This window comes from Hyla sarda, chromosome 5 (assembly GCF_029499605.1).
Source record: "Hyla sarda isolate aHylSar1 chromosome 5, aHylSar1.hap1, whole genome shotgun sequence".
NCBI classification, from domain to species: Eukaryota; Metazoa; Chordata; class Amphibia; order Anura; family Hylidae; genus Hyla; species Hyla sarda.
The window spans coordinates 378502268-378525721 of NC_079193.1; the positions used below are offsets into that span (position 1 = coordinate 378502268).

At 36.4% G+C, this 23454-nt stretch overlaps 1 protein-coding gene and 1 long non-coding RNA gene across 2 annotated transcripts in view; one reads left to right on the plus strand and one right to left on the minus strand.

Annotated features, from left to right (window-relative positions):
• The window catches only part of LOC130274477 (uncharacterized), a 40054-nt gene extending 32946 nt beyond the window's left edge, over positions 1-7108 (minus strand). The window contains exon 1 of the long non-coding RNA XR_008844400.1: positions 6980-7108. This is a non-coding gene — a long non-coding RNA (uncharacterized LOC130274477). The remainder of the gene's footprint in view (positions 1-6979) is intronic.
• The window catches only part of ADGRB1 (adhesion G protein-coupled receptor B1), a gene marked incomplete in the record, with an annotated part of 689450 nt that overhangs the window by 383119 nt on the left and 282877 nt on the right, over positions 1-23454 (plus strand). The window contains 3 exon segments of the mRNA XM_056522870.1: positions 10760-10924; positions 14775-14939; positions 16691-16855. Of these exon segments, the coding sequence (XP_056378845.1) occupies positions 10760-10924; positions 14775-14939; positions 16691-16855 (495 nt within the window).

The following is a 23454-nucleotide window of genomic DNA, read 5'->3' on the forward strand; positions in this document are numbered from 1 at the left end:
ATGATCTTATGTCTATCTTCATACGTCTATGATCTTATGTCTATGTTCATACGTCTATGATCTTATGTCTATGTTCATACGTCTATGATCTTATGTCTATGTTAATACGTCTATGATCTTATGTCTATGTGCATACGTCTATGATCTTATGTCTATGATCTTATGTCTATCTTCATACGTCTATGATCTTATGTCTATGTTCATACGTCTATAATCTTATGTCTATGTTCATACGTCTATGATCTTATGTCTATGTTCATACGTCTATGATCTTATGTCTATGTTCATACGTCTATGATCTTATGTCTATGTTCATACATCTATGATCTTATGTCTATGATCTTATGTTTATGTTCATACGTCTATGATCTTATGTCTATGTTCATATGTCTATGATCTTATGTCTATGTTCATACATCTATGATCTTATGTCTATGTTCATACATCTAGGATCATACGTCCATGATCTTATGTCTATGTTCATACGTCTATGTTCATACGTCTATGATCTTATGTCTATGGTCATACATCTATGATCTTATGTCTATGATCTTATGTTTATGTTCATACGTCTATGATCTTATGTCTATGTTCATACGTCTATGATCTTATGTCTATGTTCATACGTCTATGATCTTATGTCTATGTTCATACATCTATGATCTTATGTCTATGATCTTATGTTTATGTTCATACGTCTATGATCTTATGTCTATGTTCATATGTCTATGATCTTATGTCTATGTTCATACATCTATGATCTTATGTCTATGTTCATACGTCTATGATCTTATGTCTATGATCTTATGTCTATGTTCATACGTCTATGATCTTATGTCTATGTTCATACGTCTATGATCTTATGTCTATGTGCATATGTCTATGATCTTATGTCTATGATCTTATGTCTATCTTCATACGTCTATGATCTTATGTCTATGTTCATACGTCTATGATCTTATGTCTATGTTCATACGTCTATGATCTTATGTCTATGTTAATACGTCTATGATCTTATGTCTATGTGCATACGTCTATGATCTTATGTCTATGATCTTATGTCTATCTTCATACGTCTATGATCTTATGTCTATGTTCATACGTCTATAATCTTATGTCTATGTTCATACGTCTATGATCTTATGTCTATGTTCATACGTCTATGATCTTATGTCTATATACATACGTCTAGGTTCATACGTCTATGATCTTATGTCTATGTTCATACGTCTATGATCTTATGTCTATGTTCATACGTCTATGATCTTATGTCTATGTTCATACGTCTATGATCTTATGTCTATGTTCATACATCTATTTTCATACGTCCATGTTCATACGTCTATGTTCATACTTCTATGATCTTATGTCTATGTTAATACGTCTATGATCTTATGTCTATGTTCATACGTCTATGATCTTATGTCTATGTTCATACATCTAGGTTCATACGTCTATGATCTTATGTCTATGTTCATACGTCTATGATCTTATGCCTATGTTCATACATCTATTTTCATACGACCATGTTCATACGTCTATGTTCATACTTCTATGATCTTATGTCTATGTTAATACGTCTATGATCGTATGTCTATGTTCATACGTCTATGATCTTATGTCTATGTTCATACATCTATGATCTTATGTCTTTGATCTTATGTCTATGTTCATACGTCTATGATCTTATGTCTATGTTCATACGTCTATGATCTTATGTCTATGTTCATACGTCTATGATCTTATGTCTATGTTCATACGTCTATGATCTTATGTCTATGTTCATACGTCTATGATCTTATGTCTATGTGCATACGTCTATGATCTTATGTCTATGTTCATACGTCTATGATCTTATGTCTATGTTCATACATCTATGATCTTATGTCTATGATCTTATGTCTATGTTCATACATCTATGTTCATACATCCTTGATCTTATGTCTATGTTAATATGTCTATGTTCATATGTTTATATGTCTATGATCTTATGTCTATGTTCATACGTCTATGTTCATACATCTATGATCTTATGTCTATGTTCATATGTCTATGTTCATATGTCCATGTTCATACGTCTATGATCTTATGTCTATGTTCATACGTCTATGTTCATATGTCTATGTTCATACGTCTATGGTCATATGTAAGGAGATCTGATCTTATCTAGGTACCCCTGGTACCGAACTTCGGTGGTTAGCTTGATTTAAGTCTTTATCTGGATCCAGGAGAATGAATCTACCAGAAATAACATGTAACAACAGTTTGTCCGGTCAAATTCACTCTAGTTTATTCAGTAGTCCGTAAGCACATAATATAGGGGGGGGGGTTGCACCCCTCCTTCCGTCACTCAAATATTTGGTATAATCTCGAGCCTATAATATTAGGTATACGGAGGTTTCTGAGAGAATTCATTGGAGAGACAGATGATCGAGAAAGCCATAACACATGTAAGAATAGGAAGTCCTAATATGGTTAATTAACCTTCGCGGCTACATTCCTAGCAAGAGATAACATTAAATGCTGACAGGATAAAGACACTGTGTGATGGATACATACAATACAGTAACCCCTTCACATACGTCTATGATCTTATGTCTATGATCTTATGTCTATGTTCTTATGTCTATTTTCATACGTCTATGTTCATATGTCTATGTTCATATGTCTATGTTCATATGTCTCTGTTATTATGTCTGTATTCTTATGTCTGTTCATACATCTATGTTTATGTCTATGTTGTTTATGTCTATGTTGTTTATGTCTATGTTTCTTATGTCTATGTTTATATGTCTATTTACATATGTCTTTGTTCTTATGTCCATTTGTCTATATTCATATGTCTATGTTCTTATCTCTATGTCCATTTGTCTATATTCATATGTCTATGTTCTTATCTCTATGTTCATGTGTCTATATTCATATGTCTATGTTCATGCATCTTTATCAATATATCTATGTTCATGTGTCTTTATCCGTATGTCTATGTTCCAGGCACATACGTTGTGTCCTGTATATAAGTTTCAGGCTTTGGAAGCTTCATCTCCTGCATAGTAACATAACATAGTCTTCCCATTGCAGAAGCCCCTTAATCCCATTGCCCTTGTGACCCGACCACCTATTGTTCCCCTGACGGTCGGCTATCAGGCTTGTCCAGCCTGGTAATGGTTATCATTGTGAGCAGCGAGTTATAGTCCTCATCAGTGTTATCCTCCCTCTGCTGTACTGGGGATATTGACTTTGTATGTATAAGTAGCAGATTATTACTCCATTAAGTCTCCATTGAAAGATCCTTGCGCCAAACTCTCTCCGTCCGCAGAACTGACACAAAGTGCATCTGAATCAACAAGACATTACAATATAAGATATTTTTTTTTTTTTTTGGGGGGGGGGGGCTTAGTTCCTAAAACAATGTTTCCCATTGGGTGCCTCCAGCTGTTGCAAAACTACGACTCACAGCATGCCTGGACAGCCATAGGCTGTCCAGGCATGCTGTGAGTTGTAGTTTTGCAACAGCTGGAGGCACCTTGCCTTCTTGGGAAACATAGACAAAAACAGTTTGTTCCCTTCCATTATTGCTGTGTAATACTTCATTTCTCCTGTGGTGGTGCTGTAATCAACACCAGATCACAGCAGATCTGCCTCCTACATTTAGCCCTACAGTGGCCACTACAGGTGGAATCAAGTATTACATGCTGGCCATACTAATGGCTGGCTAACCATATACTGTAGTACATGGACTGTCCCAGTCCTTTAGAATAGGAGGCTCTTTTACTTGGCCCTTTGTCCTGATTCATAACGAGGTGTCTGGGCATGCTGAAAGTTGTAGCTTTGCAACAGCTGGAGACACTCTCATTTCCATAATTCCTGTGTATTGGCCCATATCACCTGTGGTGGTGCTGTAACTAACTCCAGATCACAGCAGATCAGCCTCCTACATTTAGCCCTACAGTGGCCACTACAGGTGAAATAGAGAATTACACGCTGGCTATTCTAATGACTGATTGACTTTATATTGTAATTACCGCATCCATTTTAGGACATAGTCAGTTGTCAGCCATAACTCCGTCCCGCCTCCTCCCTCAGACCAATGTCCGTCAGTGATCAGCCGCAACTCCGTCTCTGGTGCAGAAGGGTCATAGAGGCATTCCCTAGCCCCTGAGGACTAGACCGCCTTCTCACTCATCTTCCCACCCCTGCTTGATTGACAGTCAGCTGGAAGCCGAGCCCTGTTTCTAAATCTTATTTCTGAGATGTACATACAAAATTTGGAAACAGGGCTCAGCTTCCAGCTGACTGTCAATCAAGCAGGGACAGGGATGGGAGGGGGAGCAAGGAGGTGTTCCCGTCCTCATCACTTTAGGAGCTTGGGAATGCCTTTTTGACACCAGGGAACCACCAAAATATAAACATATTCTTCTATGTTATGAAAGCAAATACAGATATATGAAAGGCTCCATGTGTCTCCTTGTCCTGACAGCTATAAAGCAGGATACTTGGGTAGGAATAGGGCAGCATATACCTCATATTGGAATGAAGTCGGACCCAGATATTATGGTGTGGGAAAATCAATGCGATAAGAGACGCAGACTGCTGTAATGTACAGACCGTACTGTGACCCAGGCCACACAGGACATATGGAGAGAGTTTGCCCCTAATATTCCAAACCAGGGACAATTTTTGGAGAAAGAAGTTAGCCCCAAATTCTTCTTATTTTTCTTGTCGAGGTTGGATTTGGTAATTTACTTTATATTCACTTATTTATTTATTTTTTTATTGCTTATTGGATGACTGTATAATTTTTATTTTACTTTATATGAATTTATAAATTTTTTATTGCTTATTGGGTGACTGTATTTTTTTATTTCACTTTATATTCATTTATTTATTTATTATTGCTTATTGGATGACTGTATTATTTTTATTTCACTTTATATTTATTTATTTGTTAGTGCATATTGGATGACTGTATTATTTTTTATTTCACTTTATATTCATTCTTTTTTTTTTATTTATTATTGCTTATTGGATGACTGTATTATTTTTATTTTACTTTATATGAATTTATTAATTTTTTTATTGCTTATTGGATGACTGTATTCTTTTTATTTCACTTTATATTTATTTGTTATTGCTTATTGGATGACTGTATTTTTTATTTCACTTTATATTCATTTATTTATTTATTATTGCTTATTGGATGACTGTATTATTTTTATTTCACTTTATATTTATTTATTTATTTGTTAGTGCTTATTGGATGACTATTATTTTTTATTTCACTTTATATTTATTTATTTGTTATTGCTTATTGGATGACTGTATTTTTTTATTTTACTTTATATTTATTTAACTTTATATTTATTTATTTATTTGTTATTGCTTATTGGATGACTGTATTTTATATTTCACTTTATATTCATTTATTTATTTATTATTGCTTATTGGATGACTGTATTATTTTTATTTCACTTTATATTTATTTATTTATTTGTTAGTGCTTATTGGATGACTATTATTTTTTATTTCACTTTATATTTATTTATTTGTTATTGCTTATTGGATGACTGTATTTTTTTATTTTACTTTATATTTATTTAACTTTATATTTATTTATTTATTTGTTATTGCTTATTGGATGACTGTATTATTATTTTTTCACTTTATATTTATTTATTTGTTATTGCTTATTGAATGACTGTATTTTTTATTTATTTTACTTTTTATGCTTATTTATTTGTTATTGTTTATTGGATGACTGTATTTTTTTTATTTTACTTTATATTAATTTTTTTATTTATTATTGCTTATTGGATGACTGTTATTTTTTTCACTTTATATATTTTTATTTTTTTATTATTGCTTACTGGATGGCTGTATTATTTTTAATTCCCTTTATATGTATTTATTTATTTGTTAGTACTTATTGGATGACTGTATTTTTTTCACTTTATATTTACTTTTTATTCTATTATTGCTTACTGGATGACTGTATCATTTTTTGTTCATTTTATATTTGCTTCTTTATTAATTATTTATTTATTCATTCATTTATTAATTTACCTATTATTTTATTTATTTTTTAATAATATTTCAATGCAAATAAGAAGAGGGGCCCTTGCTGTCGTGTAACTTTATCAAACCGCTCCACTACATGTTGCAAAACTACAACTCCCAGCATGCTGGAAGTTGTAGTTTTGCAACATCTGTTCAATCATTTACATTTTTACAAAAACTATATGGATAAAATTAAATAAATAAATAAATAATAAATAAAAAAATGCAACATTTTGGAATGTGCATTATTGAGTAGATCAGTATTTAGCAACCAGGGTGCCTCCAGCTGTTGCCAAACTACAACTCCCTACATGCCCGGACAGCCAACGGCTGTCCGGGCATATCGGGAGTTGTAGTTTTGCAACAGCTGGAGGCACCCTGGTTGGGAAACACTGGATTGTTATAAGCAGAAGCCATAGACGTTGCGATCCGGGATTATGATGCATGTTCTTTTGTTTCCATTGGCCAAATCAGGGCCAATTTTTGGAGAAAGAAGTTAGCCCCAAATTCTTCTTATTTTTTTCTTGTCGAGGTTGGATTTGGTAATGAATTTGCCGAGGAGATTGTGTTCCGCGTTCCCGGCGCACTGTGAATTTCCAGCCACTATTTCATCTCTCGTTCTCCTCTCACGCTGAGGAACATTGCGCAAGTTATTTGTAGCTTATATTAAATTCTGAATTCCTTCTGAAGTTTATAATTACGGAGGATGGCGGTATTTTACATTACATTGTAAGCACTAAACATGTGAATATATAATGAGGCTCTCAATTACGTCTCACTGCTTACACCTTCCCGGCAACAATGTTATTACGGGTATATATTTACATAGTAATTCCAGAAAGATGGTTGTCATGGTGACACGTAGCGGGAGAACATAGGCCCCTGCGTAAAAAAAATGGAGAAACTTAGGATGTTTGCTTACAATGGTGGCCCCGCCTCTAGCGCAAATTTTGTCCTGGCCAAGGTGAAGACATGAGAGGCTCCCAGAGCATCAGACCAATCAACAGACAGAAGAAGACAGGAACCAATGTTATCCAAACCTGTGTAGAGGAAAAGTTGACCAGTTTCCCATAGCAACCAATCAGATCACTTCTTTCATTTTTCAGAGGCCTGGTTAAAAATGAAAGCAGCAATCTGATTGGTTGCTATGGGCAACTGGGCAATTTTTTTCCCTTGAGCATCAGACCAGTCAGACAGAAGAAGACAGGAACCAATGTAACTGATAAAGGAGATTTATCCAAACCTGTGTAGAGGAAACTTTGACCAGTTTCCCATAGCAACCAATCAGATAACTTCTTTCATTTTTCAGAGGCCTGGTTAAAAATGAAAGCAGCTATCTGATTGGTTGCTATGGGCAACTGGGCAATTTTTTCCCCTGCACAGGTCTTGATAAATCTCCCCCAATGTCTTTCAAAAGTATGATCTTGAACCCTGTACGTCTACAGTCTGATTGATTGATTCTGTGGACTGGTGTCTTTACAAACTGAGATTACGAGCACTCCCTTTAAAGGGGTACTCCAGAGAAAGAAGTGTTTTTTTTTTTTTTTCTTTTTCAAATCAACTGGTGCCAGAACGTTATACAGATTTGCAAATTATTTCTAGATAAAAATCTGAAAGGAAAACTGTCAGCTTTCTCCCCCCGCACTAACCAATGGTACTGGCTGGTAGTGTGGAGGACACTGATCAGTCTGATGCTTACCGTGCCCGGATTCGCCGCGCCGTTCGTCCGTAATCTTCTATTTTTCGGTATAGGCTAATTAGCTGCTAACTTGCATTGGCCGGACTAACTGGCACTCTGACGTTAGCGTTTCTGGGCGGAGCACCGCCCAGCTCATCAATATTCCTCCCCTCCCTCCACCTCCCCCTCCCTATTCATTACAGAGTGGGGAGAAGAGGGAGAGGCAAAGGGAGGGGAGGAATATTGATGAGCTGGGCAGCGCTGCGGCCAGCGGTGCTGACGTCAGAGTGCCAGTTAGCCCGGCCAGTGCAAGTTAGCAGCTGATTAGCATATACCGAAAATTAGATTACGGCCAAACAGCGGGGCGAATCCGGGCACGGTAAGCATCAAACTGATCAGCGTCCCCCGCAAGGTGAGAGTTTTCCTTGAATCCTTCCAGTACTTATCAACTGCTGTATGCTCCAGTGGAAGTTGTGTAGTTCTTTCCCTTCTGACCACAGGGCTTTCTGCTGACACCTCTGTCCATGTCAGGAACTGTCCAGAGCTGGAGAGTTTTACTATGGGGATTTTCTCCTGCTCTGGACAGTTTCTAACATGGACAGAGGTGGCATCAGAGAGCACTGTGGTCGGACAGAAAAGAACTACACAACTTCCTGTGGAGCATACAGCAGCTGATAAGTACTGGAAGGATTAAGATTTTTAAATAAAAATGATTTACAAAGCTGTACAACTTTAACTTTGTCACCAGTTGATTTGAAAATCTTATTTTTTTTTTTTGTCTGGAATAAAATGCAATCTGTTCACAAGTTATGTGGAATGTGTTATTCCGTCCATTCAAATTATAGACTAATATGTTTGTTTTGGGATAATGTACAAACTCAACAGGGGATCAAATACTTTTTCCCTCCCTGAATGCACATTTACCTACTAACGACCACTGATATACTGATTAGAGTGGCTCTGTGGTCATTAATAATGGAGAAGGTTTAGTAGTTCAGTAAAGTTTTATTGTATTTTTTTTTTTTTTTTTTTTAAGTAGTAGAACATTCCAAAAACAACATACATTGGGTATGGCTGTGATTGTACTGACCTGCAGAATAAAAAGACCCTATCAGTTTTACTCCAAAGTGAGTGGCTTAATAAAAATCCCCCCAAAGTTGCAGAATTGCGTTTTTTTTTTTCAGTTTCAGACCGCAAATAATAGTTTTTTTTCTGTTTCGCAGTACTGTTTTATGGTAGAATGATTGATGACATTACAAAGTGCTACCGGTCCCGCAAAAAGCAAGCCCTCATATGGTTTTTGGTCTCTTTGAAGGCCAAAAATGGCAAAAAAATAAATAAAAAAAATCAAACCTCTCTGAAGGGGTTACAGTTTTATTTTATTTTTTATTTTTGTTTGTGTTGCTGTAAGAAAATGTTTTGCATCTCCAAAAGTGGTCGGCGTGTCGTGTAAATCACATGAATACAAAAATCTATTTAACCTCCAAGTTTTTATGCAGCAAAACAGGAAAATTATTTATTTATGTATTTATTTATTTATTTGTTTTTGCTTATTGGAAGACTATTATTTTATTTCACTTTATATTTATTTATTTTGTATTTATTTATTTGTTATTGCTTATTGGATGACTGTATTATTTTTATTTAACTTCATATTTATTTATTTAATTGCTTATTGGATGATTGTATTTTTATTTCACTTTATTTATTTATTAGTTATTGCTTATTGGATGACTGTATTATTTTTATTTAACTTCATATTTATTTATTTGTTTATTTTATTGCTTATTGGATGACTGTATTATTTTTATTTCACTTTATTTATTTATTAGTTATTGCTTATTGGATGACTGTATTATTTTTATTTCACTTTATTTATTTATTAGTTATTGCTTATTGGATGACTGCATTATTTTTATTTAACTTCATATTTATGTATTTATTTTATTGCTTATTGGATGACTATTATTTTTATTTCACTTTATATTAATTAATTTTTTATTTATTTATTTATTTGTTTTTGCTTATTGTAAGACTTATTTTATTTCACTTTATATTAATTTATTTTTTATTTATTTATTTGTTTTTGCTTATTGGAAGACTATTATTTTATTTCACTTTATATTTATTTATTTTTTATTTATTTGTTTGTTATTGCTTATTGGATGACTGTATTATTTTTATTTCACTTCATATTTATTTATTTATTTTATTGCTTATTGGATGACTATTATTTTTATTTCACTTCGTATCTATTTATTTATTTGTTTGTTTATTATTGCTTATTGGATGACTGTATTACTTTTATTTCACTTTATATTCACTTGTTTATTTTTAATTGCTTATTGGATGACTGTATTATTTTTATTTCACTTTATTTATTTATTAGTTATTGCTTATTGGATGACTGTATTATTTTAATTATTTTACTTTATATTTGGATATTTATTTTTTATTTATTCATTCATTCTCCTATTTTTTTTATTTTTATTTACATTATTTTTATCCAAATCAGAAGAGGTTTATTTTTTTATTTTTTTATTTATTATATTATTTTAATCCAGATTAGAAGAGGGGCCCTTGTGTAAGAGCAGTGTCTGGGCCGTTGCTGTCATGTAACTTTATCAAACCGATCCGCTACATGTTGCAAGAACTACAATTCCCAGCATGCTGGAAGTTGTAGTTTTGCAACATCTGTTCAACTTATTTATTTTATTATTAACATTTTTAGAAAAACTATATGGATATAAATAAATAAACAATTCCAAATGTAAAAAAAATGCTACATTTTGGAATGTGCATTATTGAGTAGATCAGTGTTTCGCAACCAGGGTGCCTCCATCTGTTGCAAAACTACAACTCCCAGCATGCCCGGACAGCCAGCGGCTGTCCGGGCACGCTTGGAGTTGTAGTTTTGCAACAGCTGGAGGCACCCTGGTTGGGAAACACTGGATTGTTATAAGCAGGTCACGCCATAGACGTTGCGATCCGGGATTATGATGCATGTTTTTTTTGTTTCCTCAGTACACGGGACCTGGGACGAGTGGTCACCTTGGAGTCTGTGCTCCTCAACGTGCGGAAGGGGCTTCCGGGAAAGAATCCGGACCTGCAACCCACCCCAGTATGGAGGGGAACAGTGCAAAGGACCAGAGAAACAGACCAAGTTCTGTAACATCGCCCTGTGCCCAGGTGACTAGAACTACTCCATAAACCTTATTTTCTATACTCATCTCAACTGGCTCCAGAAAAATAAACAGATTTGTAAATTACTTCTATTAAAAAATATTCATCCTTTCAGTACTTATGAGATGATGCTGAAGTTGAGTTGTTCTTTTCTGTCTAAGTGCTCTCTGATGACACCTGACTCGGGAACTGTCCAGGGTAGAAGCAAATCTCCATAGCAAACCTCTTCTACTCTGTGCAGTTCCCGAGACAAGCAGAGATGTCAGCAGAGAGCACTGTTGTCAGACAGAAAAGAACCACTGAACTTCAGCAGCTGATAATTATTGGAAGGATTAAGATTTTTTTTAATAGGAGTAATTTACAAATCTGTTTAACTTTCTGGTGCCAGTTGATAATATATATATATATATATATATATATATATATATATATATATATATATATATATATATATATGTATATATATATATATATATGTATATATATATATATATATATATATATATATATATTTAGACAGAAAAGAACAACTCAACTTCAGCAGCTCATAAGTACTGAAAGGATTCATATTTTTTAATAGAAGTAATTTACACATCTGTTTAACTTTCTGGTGCCAGTTTTATATATATAAAATTCCTGGAATACCCCTTTAAGTTTGTCATGTGGTATATACCTCAGCTAATAAGATAAAGTACTGACAAGTTGGACAGATGCAGAACCAGATGTGTTTGACAGACATCAAGCTGGTGTTGTCAAGTCTGCAGGAGATCAGAGTGAACGAAGCTGAAGGTCCCACGTAGCGCGTACGAGTTTGTCACGTACTCGTACAGCAGGGTTTGGTCGGGGGGATGAAGCAGTGCTATTTTTGTCCTATTATGCTAAGACGGTTAGGTAGTGGAAAAAAGTAAACAGGACACGTATTGCAAAGCTGAATCAGTCTAATGTAGCAGAGACGAGTTTGCAGTTCTGTTTGCACGGAAATGCAGAGTTGGAATGTTTTGGCAAAAAAAATTCAGAATTCAGAAAATTATAGATGGGGCAAAACATAGACGTGCAAATGCGTCATCTGTGAAATAGTCACAGATGTAGCAGAGCTGAGTAGGGGAGTTGTAGATGTGTCTTCTGTGAGATATTTATAGATGTAGCAGAGCTGAGTAGGGGAGTTGTAGATGTGTCCTCTGTGAGATATTTATAGATGTAGCAGAGCTGAGTAGTTGAGCTGTAGATGTGTCCTCTGTGAGATATTTATAGATGTAGCAGAGCTGAGTAGGGGAGTTGTAGATGTGTCCTCTGTGAGATATTTATAGATGTAGCAGAGCTGAGTAGTGGAGCTGTAGATGTGTCATCTGTCAGATATTTATAGATGTAGTAGAGCTGAGTAGTGGAGCTGTAGATGTGTCCTCTGTGAGATATTTATAGATATAGCAGAGCTGAGTAGTGGAGCTGTAGATGTGTCCTCTGTGAGATATTTATAGATGTAGCAGAGCTGAGTAGTGGAGCTGTAGATGTGTGCTCTGTGAGATATTTATATATGTAGCAGAGCTGAGTAGGGGAGTTGTAGATGTGTCCTCTGTGAGATATTTATAGATGTAGCAGAGCTGAGTAGTGGAGCTGTAGATGTGTCATCTGTGAGATATTTATAGATGTAGCAGAGCTGAGTAGTGGAGTTGTAGATGTGTCCTCTGTGAGATATTTATAGATGTAGCAGAGCTTAGTAGTGGAGCTGTAGATGAGATATTTATAGATGTAGTAGAGCTGAGTAGGGGAGCTGTAGATGTGTCCTCTGTGAGATATTTATAGATGTAGCAGAGCTGAGTAGTGGAGCTGTAGATGTGTCATCTGTGAGATATTTATATATGTAGCAGAGCTGAGTAGGGGAGCTGTAGATGAGATATTTATAGATGTAGTAGAGCTGAGTAGTGGAGCTGTAGATTTCTCCTCTGTGAGATATTTATAGATGTAGCAGAGCTGAGTAGTGGAGCTGTAGATGTGTCATCTGTGAGATATTTATAGATGTAGCAGGGCTGAGTAGTGGAGTTGTAGATGAGATATTTATAGATGTAGTAGAGCTGAGAAGTGGAGCTGTAGATGTGTCCTCTGTGAGATATTTATAGATGTAGCAGAGCTGAGTAGGGGAGCTGTAGATGAGATATTTATAGATGTAGTAGAGCTGAGTAGTGGAGCTGTAGATGTCTCCTCTGTGAGATATTTATAGATGTAGCAGAGCTGAGTAGTGGAGCTGTAGATGTGTCCTCTGTGAGATATTTATAGATGTAGCAGAGCTGAGTAGTGGAGCTGTAGATGAGATATTTATAGATGTAGTAGAGCTGAGTAGTGGAGCTGTAGATGTGTCCTCTGTGAGATATTTATAGATGTAGCAGAGCTGAGTAGTGGAGCTGTAGATGTGTCCTCTGTGAGATATTTATAGATGTAGTAGAGCTGAGTAGTGGAGCTGTAGATGTCTCCTCTGTGAGATATTTATAGATGTAGCAGAGCTGAGTAGTGGAGCTGTAGATGTGTCCTCTGTGAGATATTTATAGATGTAGTAGAGCTGAGTAGTGGAGCTGTAGATGTCTCCTCTGTGAGATATTTATAGATGTAGCAGAGCTGAGTAGTGGAGCTGTAGATGTGTCCTCTGTGAGATATTTATAGATGTAGCAGAGCTGAGTAGGGGAGCGGTAGATGTGTCCTCTGTGAGATATTTATAGATGTAGCAGAGCTGAGTAGTGGAGCGGTACATGTGTCCTCTGTGAGATATTTATAGATGTAGTAGATCTGAGTTTGTGTTGATTCTACATAGGACTGCAGCATGTGATCTTAGAGCAGTGTTTCCCAAACAGCATGCCTCCTGCTGTTGCAAAACTACAACTCCCACCATGCCAAGAAAGCCAACTGCTGTCCGGGCATGCTGGGAGTTGTACTTTTGTAACAGCTGGAGGCACGCTGGGAAACCCTGGATGGTTATAAGTTGGTTGGAAAATACTGGATTTTTATAAGACTGCAGCATGTGATCTTAGAGCAGTATTTCCCAACCAGCGCGACTCCAGCTGTTGCAAAACTACAACTCCCAGCATGCCCGGACAGCCGAAGGCTGTCCGGGCATGCTGGGAGTTGTAGTTTTGCAACAGCTGGACGCATGCGCTTTGAAAGACACTCCCTTAGGGTGGGCTCACACCATGTTTTTGCAATACAGTTCCCGTATCAGGTTTTTGATTAAAAAAACGGATTCCTCAAAACCGGACTAAACTGTATCAAAACGTGTGTACAAATGTTTATCTGTATACGGTTGAAAAATGATGTCCGGTTGCATCTGTTTTTAAGGGAAAAAAAAAGGTATACGTTTTAAACTTTTCACTCCATTATGAATAAAGTTTCACTTGTTTGATTGAAATTCAAAGAAAAAAAAATGTGGAAAATCAAAAACCGTATGGTGAAAACCGGATGGAACCTTACGCACATACAGTTCTGTACGGTTCCCATTGACTCCCATGTTTAAAAAAAAAAAACTTATACGGTTTCATAAGGTTTTTCACCCGGACCAAAAACCTCTGTAGGCCACGGTTTTCTGTCCAGAAAAAAAAAAAAAAGTAAAAAAACGTATGGTTTGAAAAACGGAGACAACTGTATACATCATGGTGCATACGGTTTTGAACGGGAAGTCTATGGCCACGGTTTTCTGTTCGATTGCATACGTTTTTTTTTTTATGAAACCTTATGCCAAAACCGTATAGCAAAATTGTAGTGTGAACCTACCCTTAGAAAGTTTTCCTGAAAGGTGTCACTGCAGCCTGAAAGGTGTCACTGACCGATTCAGCTCTGCTACATCAGATTGTAACTACTTACTGTCTTCCTGCAGTTGATGGTAACTGGAATGAGTGGTCCAGCTGGAGTGTTTGCTCTGCCACTTGCTCCAATGGGACCCAGAAGAGGATTCGGGAGTGCAATGGGCCCTCGTACGGCGGCTCGGAGTGTCAAGGACAATGGTCGGATGTTAGAGACTGTTTCCTGACTCAGTGTCCAGGTAAGAGGCCAAAGTCATGAACATCCTATAGAGAGAAGTATCCCTGCCCGTGTATATAGTGCCCCTGCACTCTTATATAGGAAGCAATGAGAACATGGGGGGATTGTCGTTGCAGCTCCAGATGTGACTGGAGTATAACGTGATATATCTGGGAGCGTCCTTGTCCCGATATGTTATATACCTGTATACTCCTGTTATTCATGACATTGACGGAAATTGTAGAAGCAGAATGTCCTATGTATAAAGAAATGCAAAATGTTCTAGATTATGTAAAATATATAGATTATTCTAGATCACATACAATTCATAGATCCTAAATTATGTATAATATATAGATTCTAGATCATGTATAATATGTAGATTCTAGATCCCCTATAATACATATATGCTAGATTACCTTTAATATATAAATTCATATATTTTAGATTACCTATAATATATATAGATTCTAGATCACCTATAATATATTCTAGATTACCTATAATATATATATATATATATATATATATATATATATATATATATATATATAGATAGATAGATTCTAGATCACCTATAATATATTCTAGATTACCTATAATATATAGATTCTAGATCACCTATAATATATTCTAGATTACCTATAATATATAGATTCTAGATCACCTATAATATATTCTAGATTACATAAAATATAGAGATTCTAGATTACCTATAATACATATATTCCATATTACATTCAATGTATAGATTCTAGATCACCTATAATACATATATTCTAATCCTCTATAATATATAGATTCTAGATCCCCTATAATACATATATTCTAGATTACCTTTAATATATAGATTCTAGATAACCTATAATACATATATTCTAGATTACCTATAAATCTATAGATTCTAGATCACCTATAATACATATATTCTAGATTACCTATAATACATATATTCCAGATTACATTCAATGTATAGATTCTAGATCACCTATAATACATATATTCTAATCCCCTATAATATATAGATTCTAGATCCCCTATAATACATATATTCTAGAATACCTTTAATATATATATTCTAGATTACCTTTAATATATAGATTCTAGAGAATGTATGATACATATATTCTAGATCCCCTATAATATGTATATTCTAGATAACCTATAATACATATATTCTAGATTACCTTTAATATATATATATATATATATATATATATATATATATATATATATATTCTAGATCCCCTATAATATGTATATTCTAGATCACCTATGATACATACAGAATATTTTAGATCATATTTCAGAGGTGCTAACTTTTTTGTTTTATTCTAGATCATGTATAATATATTGATTCTCTATCACCTTAAATGTATAGATTCTAGATTATGTATATATACACATATATTATAACTAGATTCCCTATAATACATACATCAGGTATATATGTATATATATATTCTAGATCACCTATAATAAATAACCTCTAGATCAACTATATTATATGGTTTCTAGAATATATATATATATATATATATATATATATATATATATATATGCAATTTTTTTCTAGACCACCTATAGGAAGTAGATTCTAGATCACTTATGATATTTAGAATCCAGATATGCTAGAATATATAGATTCTAGATCACCTATAGTATGTAGAACAGTGAAGGATTAGTAGTAACTGTCCCATCCGCTGGGGGTCTGTGCAGGTCGGAGGACCCCGCTTCTATATTTGGAGTAACAATGTTTTTCTCTTCCTCCAGTCGATGGGAAGTGGCAGCCCTGGGGGCCGTGGGGCGGCTGCAGCACGACGTGTAACGGAGGGGCGCAGACCAGGGAGCGCACCTGCCACGGACCGTTTTTTGGAGGGGAGGCGTGCCTCGGCCAATCAGAGGAGAGCAAGCCGTGTAACGAGAAGAAGTGTCCAGGTACAAATCTGTAACATTATATAATGGGGAGTGTATCACTGTATACTGTATCACACGTGATAGGCTTAGATACACTGAATCAGCAACAGTATCCCACATGATAGGCTGGAGGACAGGAGGACACATAGGACAGTGGTCTTCATCCTGCAGACCTCCAGATATTGGAAAACTACAACTCCCAGCATGCCCAGACAGCCAACGACATAGTAAGTTTAGATACATTGCTCATCCTACAGGATCTGACATGATGTCTTAGATCACTGGCCCAGCTAAGAGTATCACATATGACAGGCTGAGATACATACACAGCTAATAGTATCACATATGACAGGCTGAGATACATACACAGCTAAGAGTATCACATATGACAGGCTGAGATACATACACAGCTAAGAGTATCACATATGACACGTTCAGATACATACACAGCTAAGAGTATCACATATGACAGGCTGAGATACATACACAGCTAAGAGTATCACATATGACAGGCTGAGATACATACACAGCTAAGAGTATCACATATGACAGGCTGAGATACATACACAGCTAAGAGTATCACATATGACAGGCTGAGATACATACACAGCTAAGAGTATCACATATGACAGGCTGAGATACATACACAGCTAAGAGTATCACATATGACACGTTCAGATACATACACAGCTAAGAGTATCACATATGACAGGCTCAGATACATACACAGCTAAGAGTATCACATATGACAGGCTCAGATACATACACAGCTAAGAGTATCACATATGACAGGCTCAGATACATACACAGCTAAGAGTATCACATATGACAGGCTGAGATACATACACACCTAAGAGTATTATATATGACAGGTTCAGATACATACACAGCTAAGAGTATCACATATGACAGGCTGAGATACATACACAGCTAAGAGTATCACATATGACAGGCTGAGATACATACACAGCTAAGAGTATCACATATGACAGGCTGAGATACATACACAGCTAATAGTATCACATATGACAGGTTCAGATACATACACAGCTAAGAGTATCACATATGACAGCTCAGATACATACACAGCTAAGAGTATCACATATGACAGGTTCAGATACATACACAGCTAAGAGTATCACATATAACAGGCTGAGATACATACACTGCTAAGAGTATCACACATGACAGGCTGAGATACATACACAGCTAAGAGTATCACATATGACAGGTTCAGATACATACACAGCTAAGAGTATCACATATGACAGGTTCAGATACATACACAGCTAATAGTATCACATATGACAGGTTCAGATACATACACAGCTAAGAGTATCACATATGACAGGCTGAGATACATACACACCTAAAAGTATCACATATGACAGCTCAGATACATACACAGCTAAGAGTATCACATATGACAGGTTCAGATACATACACTGCTAAGAGTATCACATATGACAGGCTGAGATACATACACAGCTAAGAGTATCACATATGACAGGTTCAGATACATACACAGCTAATAGTATCACATATGACAGGCTCAGATACATACACAGCTAAGAGTATCACATATGACAGGCTCAGATACATACACAGCTAAGAGTATCACATATGACAGGCTGAGATACATACACAGCTAAGAGTATCACATATGACAGGCTCAGATACATACACAGCTAATAGTATCACATATGACAGGTTCAGATACATACACAGCTAAGAGTATCACATATGACAGGTTCAGATACATACACAGCTAAGAGTATCACATATGACAGGCTGAGATACATACACAGCTAATAGTATCACATATGACAGGTTCAGATACATACACAGCTAAGAGTATCACATATGACAGGCTGAGATACATACACAGCTAAGAGTATCACATATGACAGGTTCAGATACATACACAGCTAAGAGTATCACATATGACAGGCTGAGATACATACACAGCTAACAGTATCACATATGACAGGCTCAGATACATACGCTAATTTTATAATAGAATAATAAAAGCGAAGTTTTAAAGGCTCCCGGTACAGTCACTATTTTTCTATCACATGTGACAAGTTTGATACATACGCAGCTAAGCAGAAATGATGGCACATGATAAGATTAGATACAAAGCTCTGCCAAGAATATCACACATAATAGGATTAGATACATACAAAGCCCAGCTGAGAGTATCACACAGGATAGGGTTAGATACACAGGTCATCAGACAGTTTCACACCTGATAGGCTTATATACACAGCTCAGCCTATAGTATCACACATGACAGGATTAGATACAGCATCTCAGTTTACAGTTTCACACATGATAGGCCTAGTAACTGATCTCATCAGACAGTATCACACAGTATAGGCTTAGATACACAGCTTAGGAGACAGTATCACACAGTATAGGATTAGATACACAGGTTAGGAGACAGTATCACACAGGATAGACTTAGGTACACCATGTTAGGAGACAGTATCACACATGATAGGATTAGATACACAGTTTAGGAGACAGTATCACACAGGATAGGATTAGATACACAGGTTAGGAGACAGTATCACAAAGGATAGGATTAGATACACAGGATAGAGTTAGGTTCACCATGTTAGGAGACAGTATCACACATGATAGGATTAGATACACAGTTTAGGAGACAGTAACACACAGGATAGGATTAGATACACAGTTGGAGACAGTATCACACAGGATAGGATTAGATACACAGTTTAGGAGACAGTATCACACAGTATAGGATTAGATACACAGGTTAGGAGACAGTATCACACAGGATAGACTTAGGTACACCATGTTAGGAGACAGTATCACACATGATAGGATTAGATATACAGTTTAGGAGACAGTATCACACAGGATAGGATTAGATACACAGGTTAGGAGACAGTATCACAAAGGATAGGATTAGATACACAGGATAGAGTTAGGTTCACCATGTTAGGAGACAGTATCACACATGATAGGATTAGATACACAGTTTAGGAGACAGTAACACACAGGATAGGATTAGATACACAGTTGGAGACAGTATCACACAGGATAGGATTAGATACACAGTTTAGGAGACAGTATCACACAGTATAGGATTAGATACACAGTTTAGGAGACAGTATCACACAGGATAGGATTAGATACACAGTTGGAGACAGTATCACACAGGATAGGATTAGATACACAGTTTAGGAGACAGTATCACACAGAATGGGATTAGATACACAGTTTAGGAGACAGTATCATACAGGATAGGATTAGATACACATCTTAGGAGACAGTATCACACAGGATAGCATTGGATACACAGTTTAGGAGACAGTATCACACAGGATAGACTTAGGTACACCAGCTTAGGAGACAGTATCATACAGGATAGGATTAGATACACATCTTAGGAGACAGTATCACACAGGATAGACTTAGGTACACCAGTTTAGGAGACAGTATCACACAGGATAGACTTAGGTACACCAGTTTAGCTGCATCCATCATATTACAGTGCTGACATTTATTGCTAAAACGCTGCAGAAGAACTACAAATCTCAGCGAGCCATGCCATCACAATGCCCCCACCCCTCCTCCCCCAGCTGGCGTGCGGTAATATTCCTAACATCTCCTGTCTCACAGATCACCATATAATGACGTGGCCCCGGGGCCCCTATCACAGCCTCAGGGCACAGTAATATCATGTATTCTGCAGGCAGGGAGGATTATGGGAGTTCTCCCCCCTAGAACCGATCACCTGTCTCCTCCATCTCCTAATGAAAACAATACGCGGTAATGAGGCAGGACATGGCGGATTGACAAGTGACGGGCGTTCGATGTACCCGGGGGAGGGGGCGCACAGAGTACGGAGCCTTTACATACAGCGAGGAGTTATATAAAGATACAGGGGAAACCGGGAAAATCCGCAGGTCAGAGGGGTGGACAGCCTGTGCCGCCAAATCTACTGCCACACTGTACATGACCTGCAGCAGTGTGATAGAGACATTGTATAGCGCTATAGCTAGATAACTATGTCTGAATCTGTAGTTTACAGAGTGGCGGTATTAGTTAAAGGGGTATTCCAGGGAAAACATTTTTTATTTTTTTTTATAAATCAACTGACTCCAGAAAGTTAAATAGATTTGTAAATTACTTCTATTAAAAAAAAAATTACTATCACAATAAAGTGTTAAATTATAAAAAAAAAAAAAAAAAAAAATATTAATCCTTTCAGTACTTATGAGCTGCTGAAGTTGAGTTGTTCTTTTCTGTCTAAGTGCTCTCTGATGACACGTGTCTCGGGAACTGTTCAGAGTAGAAGAGGTTTGCTATGGGGATTTGCTTCTACTTCTGGACAGCTCCCGAGACAGGTGTCATCAGAGAGCACTTAGACAGAAAAGAACAACTCAACTTCAGCAGCTGATAATTATTGGAAGTCATTTGCAAATCTGTTTAACTTTCTGGAGAAAGTTGATCTTAAAAAAAAAAAAAAAAAAAATGTTTTTTTTTCCTGGAATACCCCTTTAAGCACTCTATGGCAGCATGTGGTACTTCAAAATAGCGTACAGTATATTATTTTTGCAGAGCATGATGGTAATGGTACAGTATAGCAGTGTTTGTTGTGTAGCTATTAGAGATGAGCGAACTTACAGTAAATTCGATTCGTCACGAACTTCTCGGCTCGGCAGTTGATGACTTTTCCTGCATAAATGAGTTCAGCTTTCCGGTGCTCCCGTGGGCTGGAAAAGGTGGATACAGTCCTAGGAGACTCTTTCCTAGGAATGTATCCACCTTTTCCAGCCCACCGGAGCACCGGAAAGCTGAACTAATTTACGCAGGATAAAGTTATCAACTGCCGAGCCGTGAAGTTCGTGACGAATCGAATTTTCTGTAAGTTCGCTCATCTCTAGTAGCTATATGAAAGTACTTTTTGACTAATGTACAGTTGTGCTTTGGTTTATGGTTATTGTATACGGCAGTGGTCTCCAACCTGCGGATCTCCAGATGTTGCAAAACTACAATTCCCAGCATGCCCGGACAGCCAACGGCTGTCCGGGCATGCTGGGAGTTGTAGTTTTGCAACATCTGGAGGTCCACAGGTTGAAGACCACTGGATACGGTGTAATGGTGCCATATGGGGGGGTGAGGGTAACACATCTCCTCCCCAAAGCTGGTTTCTACCCCCGCTCAGCTGGATCAGGTTGTTATTTTTTGTTTTATTTTACCTATTGACCTACATGTAGGAATCCCATATACATTGCATAGTGCTGCTATCAGATTACTTCATGTATGTAGCTGTTATGTAGTTATTATTTAAAGGGGTATTCCAGGCAAAAAAAACTTTTTTATATATATATATATATATATATATATATATATATATATATATATATATATATATATATATACATATCAACTGGCTCCGGAAAGTTAAACAGATTTGTAAATTACTTCCATTAAAAAATCTTAATCCTTCCTATAGTTATTAGCTTCTGAAGTTGAGTTGTTGTTTTCTGTCTAACTGCTCTCTGATGACTCACGTCCCGGGAGCTGTGCAGTTCCTATGGGGGATATTCTCCCATCATGCACAGCTCCCGGGACGTGACATCATCATTGAGCAGTTAGACAGAAAACTTCAGAAGCTATTAACTATTGGAAGGATTAAGATTTTTTAATAGAAGTAATTTACAAATCTGTTTAACTTTCCGGAGCCTGTTGATATATATATATATATATATATATATATATATATATATATATATATATATATATATATATATATATATATATATATATATATAAAAAGTTATTGCCTGGAATACCCCTTTAAGCACTGTATGTTGGTATTTTATAGACATTGTATAGTGCTACTATTAGGGTATGTTCACACTGAGGAATTTCCTCAAGCAGAATTCTGACGAGGAAGTCTGTTCCGCTTGAAGAAGGAACATGTTCTTTCTTTCAGGCGGAATCGGCGTCGTTCTCCCATAGAGATCAATGTTATTTTTTTTTTCAGTCAGAAGCATTTCCATGCGGAATTCGCACGGAATTGGCGCAGAATTTGTGCGGAATTGGTGCGGAATTGGTGCGGAATTTCAGCATGAAAAAAAATAAATAAAAAATGTTATGAATAGAAATACTTGATACTCCTCCTCCACATGAAACCTGCATTTCCTGGCAGAATTCGCACGGAATTGGCGCAGAATTAACGCGGAATTGGCGCGGAATTTTTGCGGAATTGGTGCGGAATTTCCGCTTGAAAAAATATATAATTTTATGAATAGAAATACTTGATACTCCTCCTCCACATGAAACCTGCATTTCCGCGCGGAATTCCGCGCGATTTCTGCACCAATTCCGCGCGAAATCTCTGTGAAAAAGTAACACTATTTTGATGCAGAAAATTTCTGCTTGATTTCCGCCCCAATTCCTCAGTGTGAACATACCCTTAGATTACATTATGTATGTAGCTGTTATATGGTCACTGTTTGGTGGTATTATTTGATCACTGTATGGTGGTACAGTGGGGCAAATAAGTATTTAGTCAGCCACCAATTGTGCAAGTTCTCCCCCTTATAAAGATGAGAGGCTGTAATTTCCATCATAGGTTA